The sequence below is a fragment of the Grammomys surdaster genome, unplaced genomic scaffold (assembly GCF_004785775.1).
Source record: "Grammomys surdaster isolate TR1022 unplaced genomic scaffold, NIH_TR_1.0 126219, whole genome shotgun sequence".
NCBI classification, from domain to species: domain Eukaryota; kingdom Metazoa; phylum Chordata; class Mammalia; order Rodentia; family Muridae; genus Grammomys; species Grammomys surdaster.
Genome location: NW_021621022.1, coordinates 4,767,261 through 4,786,706, shown reverse-complemented (window position 1 = coordinate 4,786,706; position 19,446 = coordinate 4,767,261). Strand labels below are relative to the sequence as shown.

The window sequence follows — 19,446 nt, the reverse complement described above, 5'->3', positions numbered from 1 at the left end:
CGGGAGGGAGGGAGGGAGGGAGGGAGGGAGGGAGGGAGGGAGGGAGGGAGACAGAGAGACAGAGAGACAGAGAGACAGAGAGACAGAGAAAGTCTGACTGCCAGGTAGAGTCAAGGCAGGTCAGGGCCTTTTGGCAGATTTCCTGGCTTGCTGAGGCATGAACGATAAGAGGAGATGCACCTGAGTCTCAAGGCTAGGGGCCAAAGATTCTATTGACCTTGGTGGAAGGAACAGAGAGGTTTTTGGGAAGGGAACAAGTGTCTTGTGTACATTTTAGCAAAATTGTTTTTGTTAGCTTGTAGCTTTGCTTCCCACAGTATGTTGTATAAGAAGACTGTAAGAAATACACTTGCTGCTGTCTGGCATTCACCAAGCAGCCCTCCCATGCCTGTCTCTTGTCTCCCTTTTCTATCTTTCCTATAATCCTCCTCCCCTCCTCCCCTCATAGGATTGTTTGACTTCATAATGGCAGGCCCAGTACAGTGGTCATGGTGTCTCTTCACAGAAATAGAAACTCTTAGAAGTTGGTAGCAGGGACTGGGATATTGTTGTAAGAGGCCTGACCATGCTTTTGTTTGGAGGAATGTGGACTTTGTAACTTTGGATGAGAAAGGCAGTTGAACACTTTAGATGGGCCTTAATGGGCCATGGTAGTAGGAACGGTGAAGACTGTGTTTACTGAAGGTCATTTGAACTGTGGGGGTCTAGCTCATGAGGTTTCAGAGAAGAATTTTACTATGTTGCTGAGAGGCTAGTCTTTTGATAAAGAATGTGGCTCCTTTCTGCCTTTGTAAAAAAAAAAAATCTTTCTGAGGCTAAATTGAGGAGCTTAAGAGCTTTGGCAGAGGCCACTTCCAAACAGCCTAGCACTGACTGTGTCGTGTGACAATTAGTGGCCAGGCTCGTGCAGATCTGTAGTGAAAAGGAGCAAGCTGAGCAAGGAAACATTCAAACTGTACAGTTGGAGAAAAGGAGTCCCAGGAAGTGTGAACAGAGTTCAGAAAAGCCTGATGCCAAGTAGAATAAAGAGGACAGTGATCTCAGAGCAAGACTCCATCCAGCGAAGCTTTCCAATGTGTGGAAAGGAGTTAAAGAAAAGTGAAAAGAAGTTAAAGAAAAGTTTAGGACCAGGTGTGGTGGTACATACCTTTAATCCTAGCACTTGGAAGGCAGAGGCAGGTGGATCTCTAAATTCAAGGCCAGCCTGGTCTACAGAGTGCATTCCAGGATATCAAAGCTTAGGCAATGAAGGAAACCACTTGTCTTAGTCCGGATTTCTATTCCTGTACAAACATCACGACCAAGAAGCAAGCTGGGGAGGAAAGGCTTTATTCAGCTTACACTTCCACATTGCTGTTCATCACCAAAGGAAGTCAGGACTGGAACTCAAGCAGGTCAGGAGGCAGGAGCTGATGCAGAGGCCATGGAGGGATGTTACTTACTGGCTTGCTTCCTCTGGCTTGCTCAGCTTGCTTTCATATAGAACCAGTCCAGAGATGGCACAACTCACCGTGGGCCCTCCCACCCCTGTTCACTAATTGAGAAAATGCCTTACAGCTGGATCTCATGGAAGCATTTTCTCAAGGGAGGATCCTTTCTCTGTGATAACTCCAGCTTGTGTCAAGTTGACACACAAAACCAGCCAGTACATCATTAAAAACAGAAAGCTGTCAAAAATGTATTTGAAGAAAGCCATCTTCCGACCTCAGCAAGCAGCAGAACTTGGCAGCTTCAGCCATGTGGCTCTGGATGTAGAGTCAAGGATACAAGAAAGGGGTTATGGGATCTCCCTTCACATGTGGCATGGGTGTCCCTGCATGGAGGCCTAGAGAGGCCACTGTCTGAAGCTATGGACTGCCTCGGAGACCCCAAGAGGTTAGAGATACCAGAGTCATGGATACCTGTCAAGGAGAGCTGCTGACAGGGAGTGAAACCAGCCCAAGAGAAAGAAAGAAGTGTGTTGCAGTCATCAAAGCTGCCTGTGGATCCAGACGTAGAACCCTGCTACCTCGCCAGCACTATGTTTACCTGTGTGCTGCCATGCTTGCTAATAACGGGCTAAACCTCTGAAACTGTAAGCCAGCCCCAATGAAATGTTTTCCTTTATAACAGTTGCCATAGTCTTGGTGTCTCTTCAAAGTCATAAAACTCTAACTAAGACATTGGGGGGGGGACACGTGTCAGGTACAAACAGGAGCACTTTCTTTTGGGTAAGATCAAGTGCAGTTCAAAACCATTCTCTCATGTATGCGCCACAAGGGCTGTTCTGTTGCTTGGAACCTGACTTCCTTGGTGATCACCAAATCGGGCTTAAATGACATGGTTCTGCTGCAAGTTGAGTTCATCCTCCTCCCCCCACACCTGCATGTGTCGGATCCTTGATTCCTCAATGTGGCAGTTTGAGGAGATGCCCGAGTGACAGGGGCGGAGTCCTCATGGATGGTGGTTCTAGTTCATTCTAAAGCAAGCCTGCCTGCATGCTTGATCTCTTCTGTACAGACCCCTTGTCCTCTTCCTTCTGCCTCAAGTTGGAGCAGCACAAGGCCCTTGCCAGATATGGCTGCCCAGTTTTGGACTTTCAGTATGATAGATAAACCTGTTTTCTTTATAAATCTACTTCACCTTGGATATTCTGTTATGGCAACAGAAAACAGACTAAAATGTGTTCTGTCACATAATCGGTCTAGACATATGTGTTGGATGTCTTCTGAAAGCATGAAGATGGCTTTTCATGGGCAGCACATGCTAAACAACTCTCACTGGAAAGAGTCAGATTGCCTTACCAACTCTCTCCACAGTCCCTGGGTTTTCGTGAGAAAGAATATGACGGATCACTTGTCAGCGACATCTATTTCAAATGTTTGCTTTATTGAGATTCTTTCTATAAAACATCTGAAGTATTTTAGGCCTAGTTTCCATTAGTCCCTGAAATACAGGCCATGGTCATTTCCACGCCCTCATAGGTAGGTCTGTAAACTAGCCGACTTTTATCTTTATGGTTAAAATACTTTCCAACATTGCTTTTACAGACATAAAGCCAAACTTGTGTTTCCACCATGTGAAGACCAAGTGAGAAAGTTACTGAGTCTTCATCATTGGGTTAACTGGATTCTTTCCCACAATTCTCAAAGTGATGTTTAGGCACTTTTAAAATACCTATTTTTTTTTAATATTGCCTTTAGCATATCTTTTAAAACATAACCATTGTGACGTGCTGAGCCATGTAATAGGAGTGCTACACTTGTACAGGTATACATACGTCGGCTCTGGAAGAAAATGCATGAGTACATGCATGTTATGTAAACATAACAGTTGGTCAGATCAGGAGAACAGTAGTGAGTAACACATATTGCAAGCAAGAATGACCAAGATCACATATTGGCTGAGTGGTCAGTCAGGATCTGGAGGTACCTAGGTCTTCTTGAGCCCGAGCAGGATAATGCTCACCTCATAGGATATGTCATTGTGTCTGCGACTCTACTATAGCCAGACAGGTCTGCACTCAGTTGCTGCCCTGTAGCTCCCCCAGTTCTAGAACACACATACAATCTAGTTCAACCTCCTCCTTGGGTCAAGAGCAGATTATGTTTTCTTTGTAAGCAGGAGAGAAGTGCAGCTCACAGGCTTGAAGAGTCCCAAGGCATCTCATTTCCCACGGGAAGGTTATAGGAATTCCATACTTCTTTCTACCCTTGAGGGGTTTATCAGGATTGCATTCCTTGGATCACAGGATTGTGTTTAGAGGGGCCTAAAAGGTAAAATGTCACCAACAAACCGTGACACAGTCTCTAATGACTGATGGGCCCAAGTTAATGTGGATAGCTCTCATGTCACCCTTCAGATCAGCCCTCCTGGGTGTACGCTTGACTTAGAAACCCATTACGTCTGATCTTGCATGGGCTTGCTGTAGAATTAGGGGCACACAACCTTCTAATAAGCAATGTCTACAGCCCAAGCTTGTTGCTCAGTCCTAATAAGGGCACACTAAAATTCATGTGGGAACCTGGTTTCAGTCTTGGTCATTCTTGGTCTTCTAGCTTGGAAGCCAGATGAACAGGCCAGGTGAGCACTCCCAGGAGGCAGAGTTCTGCCCTGAGGGACATGCCTTGTATTATTAACACAGCAATATGGATAAGTGAGTCCAGCACCCAAGATATGGTATCACAAAACACGGTAGTTATTCCCCTCCCTTCCCAGCTCCAGCTGAATTCTTCAGGTGCCTGCCATTTTCTTATGTTTCCCATAACTGGCTTCTCCACTGCCCCTTCCGCAAACTAACATATAGTGTGAAGAGGCAGAGGAAAAGAAGGGAAACAGAGTCATTAAGGGTTTCTACTTGCTGGGGAGGTGGATGGTGGTGGGTGAAACTGTGGGATTTGAGAATTATCGGCAAAGTAAATGACCCATAACACCTCCCACCTCCATTGCTACTCTTGCCTATGACATCATATCAGTATCTATCTATAACCAGGAGACCAAAGGGAATATGGGTCCCCAGGCCCTTCTGAATCCACTTCAGATAGCTGAACATACTGCTGGTTCAATTGACTGGGGCTCTCCATGTAGAAACCTTGATGGAAGGGAAAGACAGAATGTAGGTCCCACTGAGCACTTTGGAGCATTTGTCTGCAAAGAAAGTGACACCACGTCACCTTGGAACCAGAGTAGGGCCAACTGGTACAAGGGTATGGTGGTGTTGGATTGCACATGAGCCGTGGTTAGGTGGCTCCAAGCAATTCCTCCTTCTCCAGAGACACAGGAATGTGGCTCAGCGGTAGTGTCCTGGCCTTGGGCCATGGCTGCTTTCAGAGGGCAGTACAAGTCACTCCAGCATCCTCAGCATGCCCGCAGTTTGTCACCCCCCATTTGGAGAACTGGCAGTGGAAGATGGAGCTCTCGGTTCCCTTGCAGTTCACATCGTCCATCCAAATCCTCCCTGTGCCTGTGAAGAGAGGCAAACACAACGTCTTAGCAGTGATTCTGAAGCAGGAAGGAGGACAAAAGGGATTGTGCCTGTGAAGGAAGACCAAGTGGGGGTGATTCAGTTCTTCTTAGAAGGAGCAACAAAATACTCAAGGGAGCAAATATGGAGACAAAGTGAGGGACAGAAACTGAAGGAGGGGCTGTCTGAAGACCATTCCACCTGAGTATCCATCCCATGTGCAGTCATCAAAGGTAGATGCTGATGTGGAAGCCAGGAAGTGCATGCTGATAAGAGCCTGATATGGTTGTCTCCTCAGAGGTCTTCAAGAGTCTGACATATTCAGAGGCAGATGCTCACAACTAGCCATTGAACTGATCATGGGGTTCCCAATGGAGGAGTTAGAGTGAAGACCATTGGAGCTGAAAGGGTTTGTGGCCCCATGAGGAGAGCAACAATATCAACCAACCACAGTTCCCAGGGTCTAAACAACCAGCCTGGGAGCACATAGGGAGGGACCCATGGCTCCAGCTGTATACGTAAGAGCGGAGGACCCTGCTGGGCATAGGTGGGAGAAGAGATCCTTGGCCTCATGAAGGCTGGACACCCCAGGGGGTGGGAATTTGAGGATGGGGAGGTGGGAGTGGGAGGGTAGGTAGGGGTACATCCACAGAGAAGCAGGAGGAGGGATGAGGGGATAGGGGGTTCCTGGGTGGGTGGGGGATGGGGTAAGGGAACAACATATGAAATGTAAATAAAACATCCAATAAAAAAAAAAGAGATTGTGCCTGTAAATGGCACCGCCACGCCCTGGCTGAACCTGGGGTGCTTCTCAAATCTGGTGGTGGCCATCTTCTCTCTCTGCTCTACTGAGAATGCATCCTTCATTATGAGCTTAGCTTCCTGTAGGTAGAGTAACAGTAACAGAGATATTGGTGTTTGTCTCTCCTATGAATCAGGCTTCTTTCAGATATAAGCCTCTATAAGTCCTCATCATTATGCTTTGGGGTAGACAGTAAGAGACACATTCTGTAAGTGAGAAAATTTCGGCTCAGAGAGCAATTGGTACCAGGTTACACAGTTTATAACTAGTAGACACTAATTTCAAACTCAAGTCTTGCTACCCACCCACCTACGCCCAGGCTCACACTTGGTAACTGACTCTCCCTGCCACTGAGATACAGTATCTAGAAGCTTTTATGAATGGGCAATTTGGCAAGGCCTAATCAGAAGGATAATGTCAGACAGATCCTGGATTATCCTGTGGCCCAGAACTGAGTTCGTTAGTAGCAAATTACTACATGGTCCCATTCTGTGAGCCTAAGATCGTGGTACTGGAACTATAAAGCATTTCCAATTTTGACTTTGTCATCAGACATCCTCCAACCATAAGTCCTTAGGTTAGCCCCTCAAACACTGAGTCCCTAAGACTTGCAGCCAGCCTTGTTCGCTGAGCTGTAATGGGTTAACCTGCTGGTCTGAAGGTGGCCACATATGGAGATCCTGGTACTATCTGTTTGGGGAGACTGTGGAACCTTTAAGAGGTGGGGCCTATTTAGCAAAAGGAAGAAGATCAGTAAAGAGCAGACTTTGAAAGTTACATCCACTCCAGCCTGATTTGTCTGCTTCCTAGTTCACTAGAATGGAAGGGGCCACCTCCCACTGGTAGCACCTATCACCATGTCTTCCCTACCGGGATGGGCTATTACTCTCTAAAACCACATGCTAAAACAAATCTTTCTTCCCTTGAGTTGTTTATGTATGATATTTTGGTCACAGTAATAAGAAAGATAATGAGTACCACAAAGAAGCATAAGGTAAAAAGGTCAAGGGTCTTTACCCAGGTTCCAGTGTTACTGGTATTTCATCCCACATTAATTGACTGGATGTTTCTATATTGGGAAGGGCTATGGTATCCCTGAAAGCCTACAGGAGAGGTAGCTCGGGGATTAGACCCAAAGCTGACCACAGCTGGCTGTACCCTCCCTCACAGCCAGATGATCCCTCTTTTTATTTTTAGTGGAATCACCGAGACTTTGAAAATCTTCAGCTCTGTCATTCATTCTAGTTCTGCCCTGTTCTATCCCTTTACAAAGAAGCTCGAGGGACCTTCTGAGCCACCGTGCTATTGACTAAAACAACTACATGAATTAAGCCGCTGAGACATGTTCCCTGGAGATTCTCAGTGTCCTCTATCACAGGATTGCCACGCAGTGAGGCAAGGACAGACCAAGGAGGAGAGGCTTGCTTCCGCTGTCTGCCTGGACAATGTTTTCACCACAGCCTCTCCCTGGCTCTTACACAATAAGCCCTTTGAGGGATAGCAATAACTTGCAGATTAAATGTCTCCTGGAAAACACATCACTTCACAAATTACCCAGGAGAAGGCAGCAGGCCCAAGAGCTCCATTGGATTAGTCACACCCAAAGCAAATAAAGGGAACTAACAAATAAAGAACAGACCCAAGGCTGCCCATCCCAACTGTGTTTGCAGGATGTGAGCACTGTAAGAACAGCCTGGGGCTCCACCAGGATGGGCTGCTGTCCAGCCTCTGGATGGGCAGTACACTTGAAGCAGGGCCATCTCACAAGCAGTCCGAAACTGCCATTCTTACACGTGTGTGGAGGCATTGCTGAGGACACTGCAAATATCTATGCCCCTCACCCCAAGTCACAGAAGCCAGTGCTCTGAAGATTCCAAGTACTCATCCCCTGGATAAGAACAGTCCTCTGTCTACACAAGGAGAGGTCCCAGGACCAGCCTGAAAACTTGTTAGGAAGTTATTTTGTCCCGGGTGATCCAGGGATATATGTGGGTCCGAGGAAACCTGCTCAGGCTAGGTCAACTGCACGCTGGTTGTCCCTCTTGAGGTGCACAATAAAGTCCTGTAGCTGCTTGTATTATGAATGCTAATTGGGTCCTCTGTGCAAAACAGTTTGCACAAGAAGGTCTGCATGTAGCTTCTGGGAACCTGCCCCCAGTTAATTCTGATTGGTAAATAAAGATGCCAGCAGCCAATAGCTGGGGAGAAGACAGAGAGAGAGGTGAGGGGCCAGGGTTAGGTTTCCTGGACTTGGGACCTCGAGGAAGGAGGAGAGAGAGACCTGCCATGCTTTAGGATAGTGTGGAGAGAGGAGAGACACAGAGGTCACCATGGGGTAGAGAAGCAAGGGGAGTACCCTGGGCTCTGGGCCAAGAAAGCGTGGCCCAGAGGGCTGCTCAGTTGGGTCCGGAGCAGCCAAGATGGAACATAGAAATTAGTGAGTAGTAACTTGGAATTATCAGTGGGAGGTAGATTATCAGCATAGAGGCTAGGCAGTCGCCCAGCTATTGTGCTGCTTAAGGCATATTAACATATAAAGACTGTGTGTGTATCTTTCATTCGGGAACATAAACCACTGAGATGGGAAGAAGCTCTGTGCCAGGGCATTTATTAAAGTATTTAATATTATGAAGTCCCCTATGGTTAACAGATCAGCACAGCACCTCCTGGTGAACAGATGAGAAAACAGCACAAGAGGTGCTCTTCATGGGGTGAGATCGAGACCATAGAGCATGTTGTAGTACAACACTAGGTTGGAAGTGACCATTCACTCATTCAACAAATAATCTGAGGTCCTGCTCAACACCCGGAAGTTTTCTGCATACTTAGAATCCCCCAGTGAACCACCCAGATGACAGACACATGCATCGAATGCCACAGGAGCTAAAGTGTATTTATGTTCACCGTGAGCTGAGGTATCAGAGGCCCTGGAAAGCTCCTTCCAGAAGACAAAACTGAGCTGCCTTTTAGAGCTGATGGGGAAAGGTAACATGCAGAGTCAGGGGGACAGGAAACACCATCAGGTGGCCTCAGAAGCACAGTAGACCCCTACACAGTAGACAAGTGAGGAGTGACAGGAAGTGGCTTAAGAAGGGCTTTAGTTAGGGCTCTGTAGTAGTGGTGCAATTAAAATCCCTTCACTTGAGTGAGCTGAAGCAGGAGGATTACAAGTTAGAGAGTAGCCTGAGAGACAAAGCAAGCCCAAGGCCAACCTGAGCTATATATTAAGACTCTGTCTCAAGGAACATTGCTGGGGGGAATTAAAAAGAAGGGCTAACTTGATCCCAAGAGCAATAAAGAACCACTGAAGCTTCAGGAATGGGTTAACACAAGCTATTGCTCATTGAAGACAGATTTCTAGCAGCTATAAAAGGCAGGCCCAGGAACCAACCTGCAGGTTGTGGTGAGACAACCCAAATGACAGCAGTTCAGGAAAGCTCAAGGATTCCCTCAGGCCCCTTGGACTGATAGCCATCTTCACTCAATAGGTAGCAAACAGAGATGGACAATGGTAACTGCTTGGCACATGCAACCTCATCTAACATCGACAGCTTGTCTTTAAAAGAGAGAGACTTGAAGCTCACCAAGATTAAGAAATCTGCTCAAGGATGTCACTGGATTGAAACAAGGATGTCTGACTCCAGAGTTTCTATCCTTTTGTTTTGTTTTGTTTTGTTTTGTTTTGTTTTTCGAGACAGGGTTTCTCTGTGCAGCCCTGGCTGTCCTGGAACTCACTCTGTAGATCAGGCTGGCCTTGAACTCAGAAATCCACCTGCCTCTGCCTCCCAAGTGCTGGGATTAAAGACGTGCGCTACCACTGCCCGGCCCAGAGTTTCTACCCTAAGCACTGCTCTGCTCTGATGAATACTGTAAGGTGTGCAGCAAGGAAGAAGGGGACAAGACAGATTCAGAAGACCCTGGAGGGGTGGACGTAGATAGAATCTGTGAGACTTGGGGATGGGACAGTTAAGGAGTTGGTGGTAGGGTGGAAGTGCCCAGAGTCTGGTTTAAATGGAATCTAACACAAAATGGTGCTGTAGGCTTGATAGAGGTAAAGGATTCGATGGGAAGAAAATGTGGCCCATTTGACAGGTCCATGCCAAGTCTGAGTGGTGCTATCTGGGAAGTAACGGGATTCTGAGGGGTCTGAGGCTCAAGGGACTATTTCAGGGTAGAGAGAATGACCTGGGCCATGATTGAAGCCCCAGATGTAGAGATGGGCTCCAGGAACAGCCTCCAGATTTCAAAGAGAAAGAGGAGGAGGAGAAGGAGGAAGAGGAGGAGGAAGAGGAAGAAGAGGAGGAGGAAGAGGAGGAGGAGGAGGAGGAAGAAGAAGAAGAAGAAGTCTCTGTAACTATTTTAGCTCAGAGAAATAGAAAGCCTAGACTTTGGCTAAGATGGTGGGCTTCTCTGGCACTACTCCACAACCCCAAAGCTCCTCTGGAGGCTGCCACTCACGGATCAGCAGACTACCTGACAGCTGAGGGTGATATGATCAGCTCAAATCTTAATCCTTCCCGAGTCAGAATGCAGGTGTTTACAACAGCTGATTGACAGCATGTTAGATCCCAGGGGTCTAGGCTGGGAAGCATTGCAGAGTCTGTAAGCACAGCTCCCAGACAAGCACACCAAGACAGTGGAGAGGGGCCGGGCAAGTTCGCACAGCCAAGGAACAAGGTACACCAAATAGATGGGGGAAAGGCTCTCTGATCCATGCTTTGGGAACTGTTGTTTTGGGTTCAAGTCCATCCAAGTTTCTTTCTGTTCAAGTTATATAGAGAAGGAGTGTTTATAAGTATGAGGTGTGTGCTGAGAACAGGAGTGAGGGATCGGTGTCCCCAGAGCCCAGTTGGCCTATGTGAGCTATGAAGGTGACACAGGCTTTGGGGAAGGAGACAGGCCTAGCATCCACGGCTCTCTTCCATGTTGTCTAATCTGTACTTTATTTCACCATTCTTACCTTGCCCAAAACGAGCTGTCCGGTACACCTCCTCAACACCATGGAAGCCCAGCATGCGGCACACCACGTCCCCATCCTTCTTGTCCCAGCCGTCATCACACACTGTGCCCCAGCGACGATCATGGAACACCTCCACCCGGCCCTGGTGTGGGCCAGAGCCATTTACCAGGCGAATCATTGTGAAATCCATATCACCTGCTGGGAGAGTCATTGTTACTACCTGTCCCTGGACATCCAGGACCTGACCCAGCCTCCTAAATGAGCATCCTTCCACACAGGGAAGAGAGAGCTAAGGCTAAAACCATGAGGCCATCTTGTGTCATGCCAGGTTTTTTATTTGTTTTGTTTTGCTTTGTTCTGAGACAGGGTCTCACACAGCCCAGCTGCCCCAATTTCTGCACACCCTAATGCTTGCATTATGGCTATATGCCACCATGCCTGGCATTCTTCTTACTTATTGTCAGCTTTCTTCTTGCCAGCTGATTTCTAAAAAGTGTTTTAAGTTCACAACAAAACTGGCCAGAACATCTCTTCTCAGTATTCGGTGAGTTTCCTCCCTGACCAGGCAGCCAACCATGCCTGACAGTTACTGAAAGCCTAGCTCCTGCTGGCACTCAGGGAGAACACAGGAGCCCTGAAGAGGAAACTGGTGGGAAGGTAGAACCCAGAAGCGAAGTGTGACCAGGGTAAATCCCTGAGGACAGTAAGGAGGAAACGGTGACATCAAAATAGATCAGAGGCTAGACCTCAGATTGGCTACAAGTTTCCCAGACCTGCCTTGCCTCTAGTCAATCCCAGGTCGCTTGAGAGTATGTTCATGGTGCTGTGAACCAGAGCCTCTGTGTGAGGTCAGAGGAGGCAGGAGGAAGCTATGGGTTTCCAAGCAGGCCAGGCAGTTTTGAGGATCAGGTCAGAGCAAGAGCAAGAGAGGGAATGTAACAAGGATAGTGAGGCTGACGTTCAGAGAGTCTCTGACTTATTCTGTTCCCTTTCCCACAGATGAGCAAGCATTGGTTAGAGGAGAGTGAACACACACATGAGTTAGGGATGTGCCTTAATAAAGCTGAGATTTGGGGGGGGGGCTGACAAAAGCCTGGGAAACAATTAGTAAAGCCAGGGATCATGTCACACATCTGTAGTCCCAGCACCTGGCAGGCTGACGCAGGTGTATCATTAGATCATAGGCCAGCCTGGGCTACACTGTTAAGACCCTATCTCACTACATGGCTTCTCAAGTAGCGTTACGTGTGTTGATAGGGACTGGAGTAGGTGGCAAGAAAGGCATCACTTAGAAATGTGGATGAGGAAGTGGGTGGGGTGGGTGAGATGCCACTTTGAAGGGTGAACAAGAGAGAGTGACGGGAAGGGCCATCTTGGAAGCTAGGCAAGGAGGGGAGTGATGAGTGAGGGAAGGCACCATATTAGAAGTTAGATTAGAAAAGAGGGTGGAAGGTCACTCGAGGAGGCATCTAGGAAGTATGGACCAAGTAGGGTGTGAAGAGCGAAGGGAGACACCATATTGGAAACTAGACAAGGGAGTTGGAAGTGGGAAGAGGCACCAGCCCAGAGAACGGAAAGCCCCTTTTACGTCTACGCGGCCCTCGGCTTCTCTAGGCCTCACACACAGATGTCCCCTTCTCTCAGACATCCTAGTCCCACTCTGGCTTTTATCTTTATTTCCTCATAATATAACTGTCTTACTTTCTCAGGTGATCCTGGTTTATGGCAGGGTGTCATGGATGGTTATCCCAACTTGACAGTTTGTCCCTAACCTGCGGCCCTCAGCTCTTGGGCAGAGCTGTAGCCTTCACCTTCCCAAACTGAGCTGAGAACCCAAGATTGTCCTCAGGGTTGGGCCACGGTTCTTTTCTCTTCTGCTTTGGGGTTGAGATTGTGGGCGCCCACAACACCTGGATGTACGTGGTTTTCCTTTACACTAAGAAGCCTGCAGTCATCCCTAGTCCAGAAGCATCAATGCTTGGAAGCCTGCAGTCATCCCTAGTCCAGAAGCATCAATGCTTGGAAGAAACATATAAGGTAGTCAGGACTGGACACTGGCCCTTAGCAGCCACATGGCTCTTGCAGTTCAAAAGGCTCATTGGTTTACCTACAAGTTTCCTGGGATGTCAGGGCTTCTGAACTCTGCTTATGGCTTCCTACCTTGCTACTTCAGCTCCTAGAAACCTCCTCCTATTCCCTGGCATGCTGAACTGCTTTTGCCTATTACCTAGGCTGCTCTGGGTCCTCTTCCACACTCCTGAAGAAAGCCCCAGGGTTCCCAGACCCATCCCACCTCTCCAGATAAGAAGGAAAGGGGCACAGTTGGGATCAGGCTGTGGAGAAACAAGTGGGTCTAGGAAACTCTACATTTCCCCTGACTATGGCTGGCAGCAGTGTGCTGCAGCTTAGCTGTGGGCTTCCGTCGTCCCATCACATAGTGCATGGAGATCTTTTAATTAGCGGTGACACAATCATTGGCCTTTTCCAATCATCACAAATGACAGAGAAACATGAAATTTGTCAGCTGACCAAGACTTTGAGACGACGTAAAGCCGTCATGTAACAGGAAGACCCAGAGGCCCACAGAGGTGATATGACTTATCCAAGCCATCCTCTGTGACCAGGAGAGCTGAAGTCTGCACTGGGTACTTAACCTTCTGGCTGGTTCTATTAGTCTGCCTCACAACTAAGATGGAGCAGAAGCCTGGGTAAGTTACTTTAATGGCAGCGTGTTCATTAGAAATTCATAGAAATGTGTCAGCTTCCCCCCTGAGTCACATGGGTGAACCACGATGGTTGCCACACCCTTGCAGGGCACAGATTTTCTGAGTGACATTGGAAGTGAATGTGCTGCTTTGCTAGGCAGGGGAAGGATGGAGCTCCGCACTGGAGGAAAGCCGGGTAAGTCTGTCCGTCTCCCGTGCATCACCTACTCACTCCTCGTAATATGTCGGTGTATACATTTCTATTTCCACCTGCTCACTTAGTCCTCCATCCAGATTCACCTCTGGAACTCCCGACCACATTCCACAGTTAAAACGGATGCCAAGAGAGAGTGGGACCATTGTCTTTCACCTTGAGTCACAGGATGCCAGCAGCAGCTGGGGACTCAGGGATTCCCAGGCTACCCCAGCCCCATGTGGAGATGAGGAAACTGGAACTGAGGAAGCTATTGCTCCTGGAAGGCCCCTTTCACAGAGCACTGTTTCTATCTTCACTCCCAGAACTGGGTCATCCCACCCAGGGAAGATGGTGGACAGTTATCTCTGGATGCCAAGGGCCCAGAGGGAGACAGCACTCCACAGACCAGAGAGCCCTTGCTTGAGATGGCTTTAGAAAGCTCCCAACCTCAGGCTACATGTGCCTACCCCATTTCCCTTGGAATGACAGTCCTGGATGCTCAGTATTGACTCAGGTTAGCTTTGAGAACTAAACACAGGTTTGATGGCCAGAGCTATATAGATGGATGGGTGCTTGTCTTCATGAGCAAGCATAGAATGAGTGTTCCTTTGAGTCTGATACACAAGGCTGACTACCTCTCTCTGTTGCTTACATTTCCTGGCCTGATCAGGGGATCTGTGGCAAAAAGTAGCTCCATGGCCAAACCCAACTCAGGTCCCTTTGAACTCTTCCCTTAACTGGAACTTCAAACTTGGCCTAAAACTACTTCAAGAAGACACAGATATCATTTCCAATAACTCAATGTCCATGACCCAGAATCACTCTAAGCCTGCTAACAGGAGCTGTCAGAATCAACCGTAAGTTCCTGGAGCAGACTTGAGGTCTCCCACATGAAAACTGATAGCAAGACCTCTGTCTCCAGCATCTCTTGAACGACAGCCATTCACTTTGATAAATGCCAGTTTCCGAGCCCATACAAGCTCCCCTGGAACCACCCAGCCTCCTTCTTTTTGTAACTTTACTTTCCTGGCCCCACCAAACCTTTCTTGGCCCCTCTTCATGTCACCTCTGTTCAAATTGAGATAGAGTATGGCTTGTGCAGAATTCTTTTCCCTGTGGCAGTAGTTAATGCTGTTTGAATCTGTTCAGTACCCTGTCACTAGTGCCAACTTGACTTTGCCAGTGTGGTAAGGCTGTGACATTTGATGAATCGATCAAGGAGTGTGATGTGCCCACAGCCCGTGGCTCTTCCTTGTTTGTGGGAAAGGCCCAGGAGGTCTGTCCAAACCACTGTAGTGAAAATTACAGAATCACTCAGAATCTCTCAAAATATGAGCTGGGGAATGTGGAGGTGGTAGAGGGGTGTAGGCAGGAGAAAAATGGCTGAGAATCAGGATTGGAGTCTCTAGGCCATGTCTGAGATGAGACACTAGACAAACTGACCCTTTACTTACGGCAGTGTGCCCAGAGCAGCCTTGGGTCCCAGTAACCCCTCCATTCCAGGCTGTGCAAGGCTTGCCGATATGATGGGCCTTTTCCCAGGCCCCATTACCTAAAGTGACTCAGATGACTCCCAGAAACATCTGACGAGAACAGAACATGGGGGAATGTCACACCCATCTAATGACTGACTGGTAACCTGCCTCTGAGGGCCCCGTTGTGAGTAGAGGTTTGCATAAAGTCAGGCAGGTTTGCTCCTGTGGTCCTGGTGAGTAGAAATAGGGTACCTCTGCCTCTGGGGGCTAGGTTGGGGTGTTGGCGACACTGGCCTCTGCCATCTCTGGAAACATAGATGGAATGGTCACAAGAGAGCAACCGTGAGTGTCAAAGACTTAGAACATCCAACACCTCAAATTCCAGCAGATGAGTCAGCACATGAGTTATCTCTGGATGTCTCCATGCACTTCTGAGGACAGCATGCATAGTGTGGGCCCTAGCAGAAACGGTATGCTGAAAACTGATCTGCACAGGATCAGGGGCTTCTCCCTACACTTGGATAGGTCCCTCCTCACTTCCTCTCCTCTCTCCGGTTTCTGGCTCCTCTGTATGCTAGGGCAGGGAGTGGGGGTGCAGAAGCATGGTTCTTGCTGTCAGCAACTCTCTGCATACTAATGTAAACTAGATGTGATTTGCTAAGCAAGGCAGTTCTGGAATGATATGGGATTTCTGCACCATGGCCCAGGCCATTCTTGGGCGCCTAACACAGCACTTATAAACCTAATGTGTGGGCATCCTTCTCTCAAACCAAACATTGCTTTGCTCTCACTATCCTGTAAATACACCTGTAGAAGAAGCAGGATCCCGGGGAAAGAGTCTGGATCTGGTTCATGATTTCCTTAAGCACCAAGTGGGAAGTGGCTTTATCTCTACCTTAGACTCAGGACTCAGATCTCTGATCTTTCCACAAGCCTGACGGCTGCTTACCCTGCCTCTGGGCATAGGAGGGAAGGCACAGTATCTCTTGGGATTCCACGCCAGGACTTTCAAACCAGCATCTGGTTTCACTTCCAGGGTACTGGCATCTCTGGCTGTCGCTGGCTTTTCTTCATCCACGGGCTCCCTTACCTTGTTTGCACACCCTGTTTGGGGTTTTGTGGCTTTTACTGTGCGCGGGGGGGGGGGGGGTAAACTGTGAAATGTCTTTCTGCTCTCAGCATAACTGAGCAAGTTGCTCCATCCCTCTGCCCCCAGGCAGATTTGGGAGGGTCATGTAAGTGGCTGGTAGCTGCCATCTCTTAGAACTGGTTTTCAGGCTGAAGTAGCCTTGTAACTTCCAACATGCCTTGGTCTCAGATGGCTCAGAGCTGTCTGTCCCCAGACCCAGTGACATCAAAGCTCTGTCCTGGGTATATCACAGGGGGAGCTTGCAAGTGAAGCAGGACCTTCAACGGGAGGATTCAGGGCTTTGAGTATTGGATGTGTCTCAGCTCTCTAGCCTACTTCCACTCTCAGGAGTGCCTCTCTCTCCTTTAATAACTATTAATGATTATTAATTTAATAATATTCATGATTCATTATCACTATTCATGGCTTAATTCTTTATTCTAGTACACAAGAAATTTGGACATCTTAGCAGGAACCCTCTGGACTCAGACCCAAGCTTTGACAACGGTACAACGAAGTATTCAACATACTGTAGTTAATGGAGGAGTAGAGGAGTGGATGGGTGAGCAGGACTCAGACAACATTTAAGGGCTCTAAGAACCAGATAGAGCACTGCCTTCCTCAGAACCTCCCTTGGCTATGCATGGGAGAGTCCTAGGGCCTGAGATTTCTGCTTCTAAAGCAAGGGGGAGAGCTCAAGCTATGGTCAGAATGGTTCAGTCCTCTGATGTTTGTTTTCTGTGCCTTTCAGTCCCCTCCTACCAAAGCAAAAACAAGAAGGAAGAAAGGAGGTTGTAGAGAATGGAAATAAACACACAGGGCTGGGAAAATGGGCTCTGCAGTTTCTGCAGCTGCGAAGGGGCGGGTTGGGGGGGGCAGGGATAATTTGGACCATCTGCCCGTTAAGGAAGTTGAACTTTCATTCTCTTATAAAAGAAGAACTCCTCATGCCCTGAGCTGGCCTGAAGTCCCCACCTCCTAGGCTGGGGTGACACTTCTCAACAGGAAATGTGATCCATATGGGAGCTTGGGAGGCATCCCTGAAGTGAAAGAAGGCGTTTCTGGGGAGGCTGTCCTGGAGGCCATTGCCTGTGGGTACAAAACACCGTTTCTTGGGGTGGATGTCTGCTCTGACCCTAATAGGGGGGGGTTGGCACCTCTTCAGGATATTTTATTAAATATTATCAAGGGACCATTGCAGCTCTCCTTCAAGGAGTATGAAGAAGGGAAAAAGACTTTCTCCAGGTCAGCTGAAGAAATGACCACTCCTGGGTCTTTCCTGTGCTGTGTGCCCCTTGTGATGGGTCTCTGGATGGAAGTCACAGCAGGATATTCAAAACTTTTCTGGGTCGAAGATGTTGCAGATACATCCCCCAAGGTGTCACTGCCCTGTTGCCCGTGGAGGCCAGAGATCAGAGTCAGGTGTCTTCCCCCTCCCTTTCTCCTTCTCTTTTGAGTCAGGGTCTCTCCCCGAGACTGGACTTCACTGTTCAGGAGGACTAGCAGGCCTGAAATCCTCTGTGATTTCTTGTCCGGCACTAAGATTACACATGTGTACCTCCACACTGGCTTTTTATGTGAGTCCTGGGGATCTGAACTCAGGTCCTTCTGCCCATGTGACAAGCCCTTTATCAATACAGCCATCCTCAAGTCTCCAGTCTTGGCTCTTTAAATTGCTGACTCGTGTCTTCCTCTCCCCAGTTTGGTCTTTGAAAACTATGTGCACGACTTTCTGATGCTGCTATTCCTGGCTGCCTGGTTCCTGGTACTTGACAGTAAAGATGTGTCTAGGGACTAGTAACATGGCTCCATGAGTTAACACACTGCCAAGCTTGACAACCTGAGTTTGATCCCTGGGGCTTCCATGGTAAAAGAAGAGAACAGACTCCTGCAAGTTGTCCTCTGACCTCCACATATATACAGAATAAATAAATAAATCTTATAAGATGCATCTTGAGGCTGGAGAGATGGCTCAGTGGCTAAGAGTGCAATCTGCTCTTGGAGGGGGCATGAGTTTGATTCCCAGCTCCTACAGGAGGTAGCTAACAGCCATCTGTAACGCCAGTACACACACACACACACACACACACACACACACACAATTAAAAAGAGTAAAACTAAATCATAAAGATGTGTCTGTTAAACAATAAATGATATCGGGAGCTAGTGGGAGAGGGTCAAAGCTCAAAGCTTCTCACAACTACCGCAGCATCTACTGAGCAGCTGTGTAGATATATGAAGCTCTTCTCCCGCCATTGTTTTCTTGGTTTCAAACGGCACCAACAGGTAATAGCCAACAAACCCAACAAACCTTTTTTTTTTTTTTTTTTTTTTTTAGAGCTAGAAAGGGAGCCAAGAGAGCCAGGCGACAGTCAAAGAGTGCTGATTGTTTGTGTCAGCAAGCCTTGAGCCTTCCTTACTCAAGCCCTCCAGGGAGACTTGCTGACATTTGAAAGACCTCCCTGGCAAAGACTTTATGGATCTATTGTTTAATCAGCTCAGTCCCCACATCCCTTCAGTCTAATGGCCACTCCTGGCGGGGAGTGGGGGGTGGGTGGGGGGAGGGTGTGGGGGTGTAGGGGTGTAGGTGTGTGTGTGTGGGGGGGGTTCTTCCTCCTTCCACATCCTGGTTCCTATGTTAGTCTGGGCCCTTCCAAGTCCGGGAGCAAGCACGGTACATCCATACTGCAAACCCTCACCTGGAGACCCAAACTTAGTACTCACACTGTCACCCTGAGTGAGGACATGCCCTCTCTGTAGTGTCTGCCTCTGAGGGAATGGCAGACAATACACTGAGAACTGGCTGGTGGTCTGTCTCTGTGGTTCAAAACTCAGCATGAACCAGAAGGAAGACCATGGTGGGGACTACCATGTGGTGGCAAGTGTCCCTCCCAGGCTGAGTCAGTAAGAAAGCCAACATGAAGCTTTGCCGTCATAGCACCCATAAGACCACCCTGGAGATGGCTCATTTCTTTCCTTTTTTATCTAAATCTCACTAACATCTTCTTGAAGAATAGAGGCTAGATGTCACCTATGGCAGGAAGCAAGGCCATCTGAAACTGACTCCAAGTACCCACCAAGGTGTCTTCCATATCTGAGGATGGGAAGGGTTGTGGAATTAGGACATTGAGCCCTGGAAGCCCTCACTCTTCTGCAGTTTGCCTCTGCAGGGACCTCATCATCCTCTACCACCCAGCATCACAAGGACAGAGAGGGGGAGAGGGGGAGGGGGAGGGG

The 19,446-nt window shown here is 48.2% G+C and overlaps 1 protein-coding gene across 1 annotated transcript in view; it reads right to left on the bottom strand.

Annotated features, from left to right (window-relative positions):
- Nucleotides 1-2,847: 2,847 nt before the first annotated feature.
- Scara5 (scavenger receptor class A member 5) overlaps nt 2,848-19,446 on the bottom strand; it is a 92,827-nt gene continuing 76,228 nt past the window's right edge. The window contains exons 8-9 of the mRNA XM_028758832.1: nt 10,705-10,899; nt 2,848-4,942 (exon numbers count right to left, since the gene is read on the bottom strand). Coding sequence (XP_028614665.1) covers nt 4,806-4,942; nt 10,705-10,899 — 332 coding nt within the window. The 3' untranslated portion in view covers nt 2,848-4,805. The remainder of the gene's footprint in view (nt 4,943-10,704; nt 10,900-19,446) is intronic.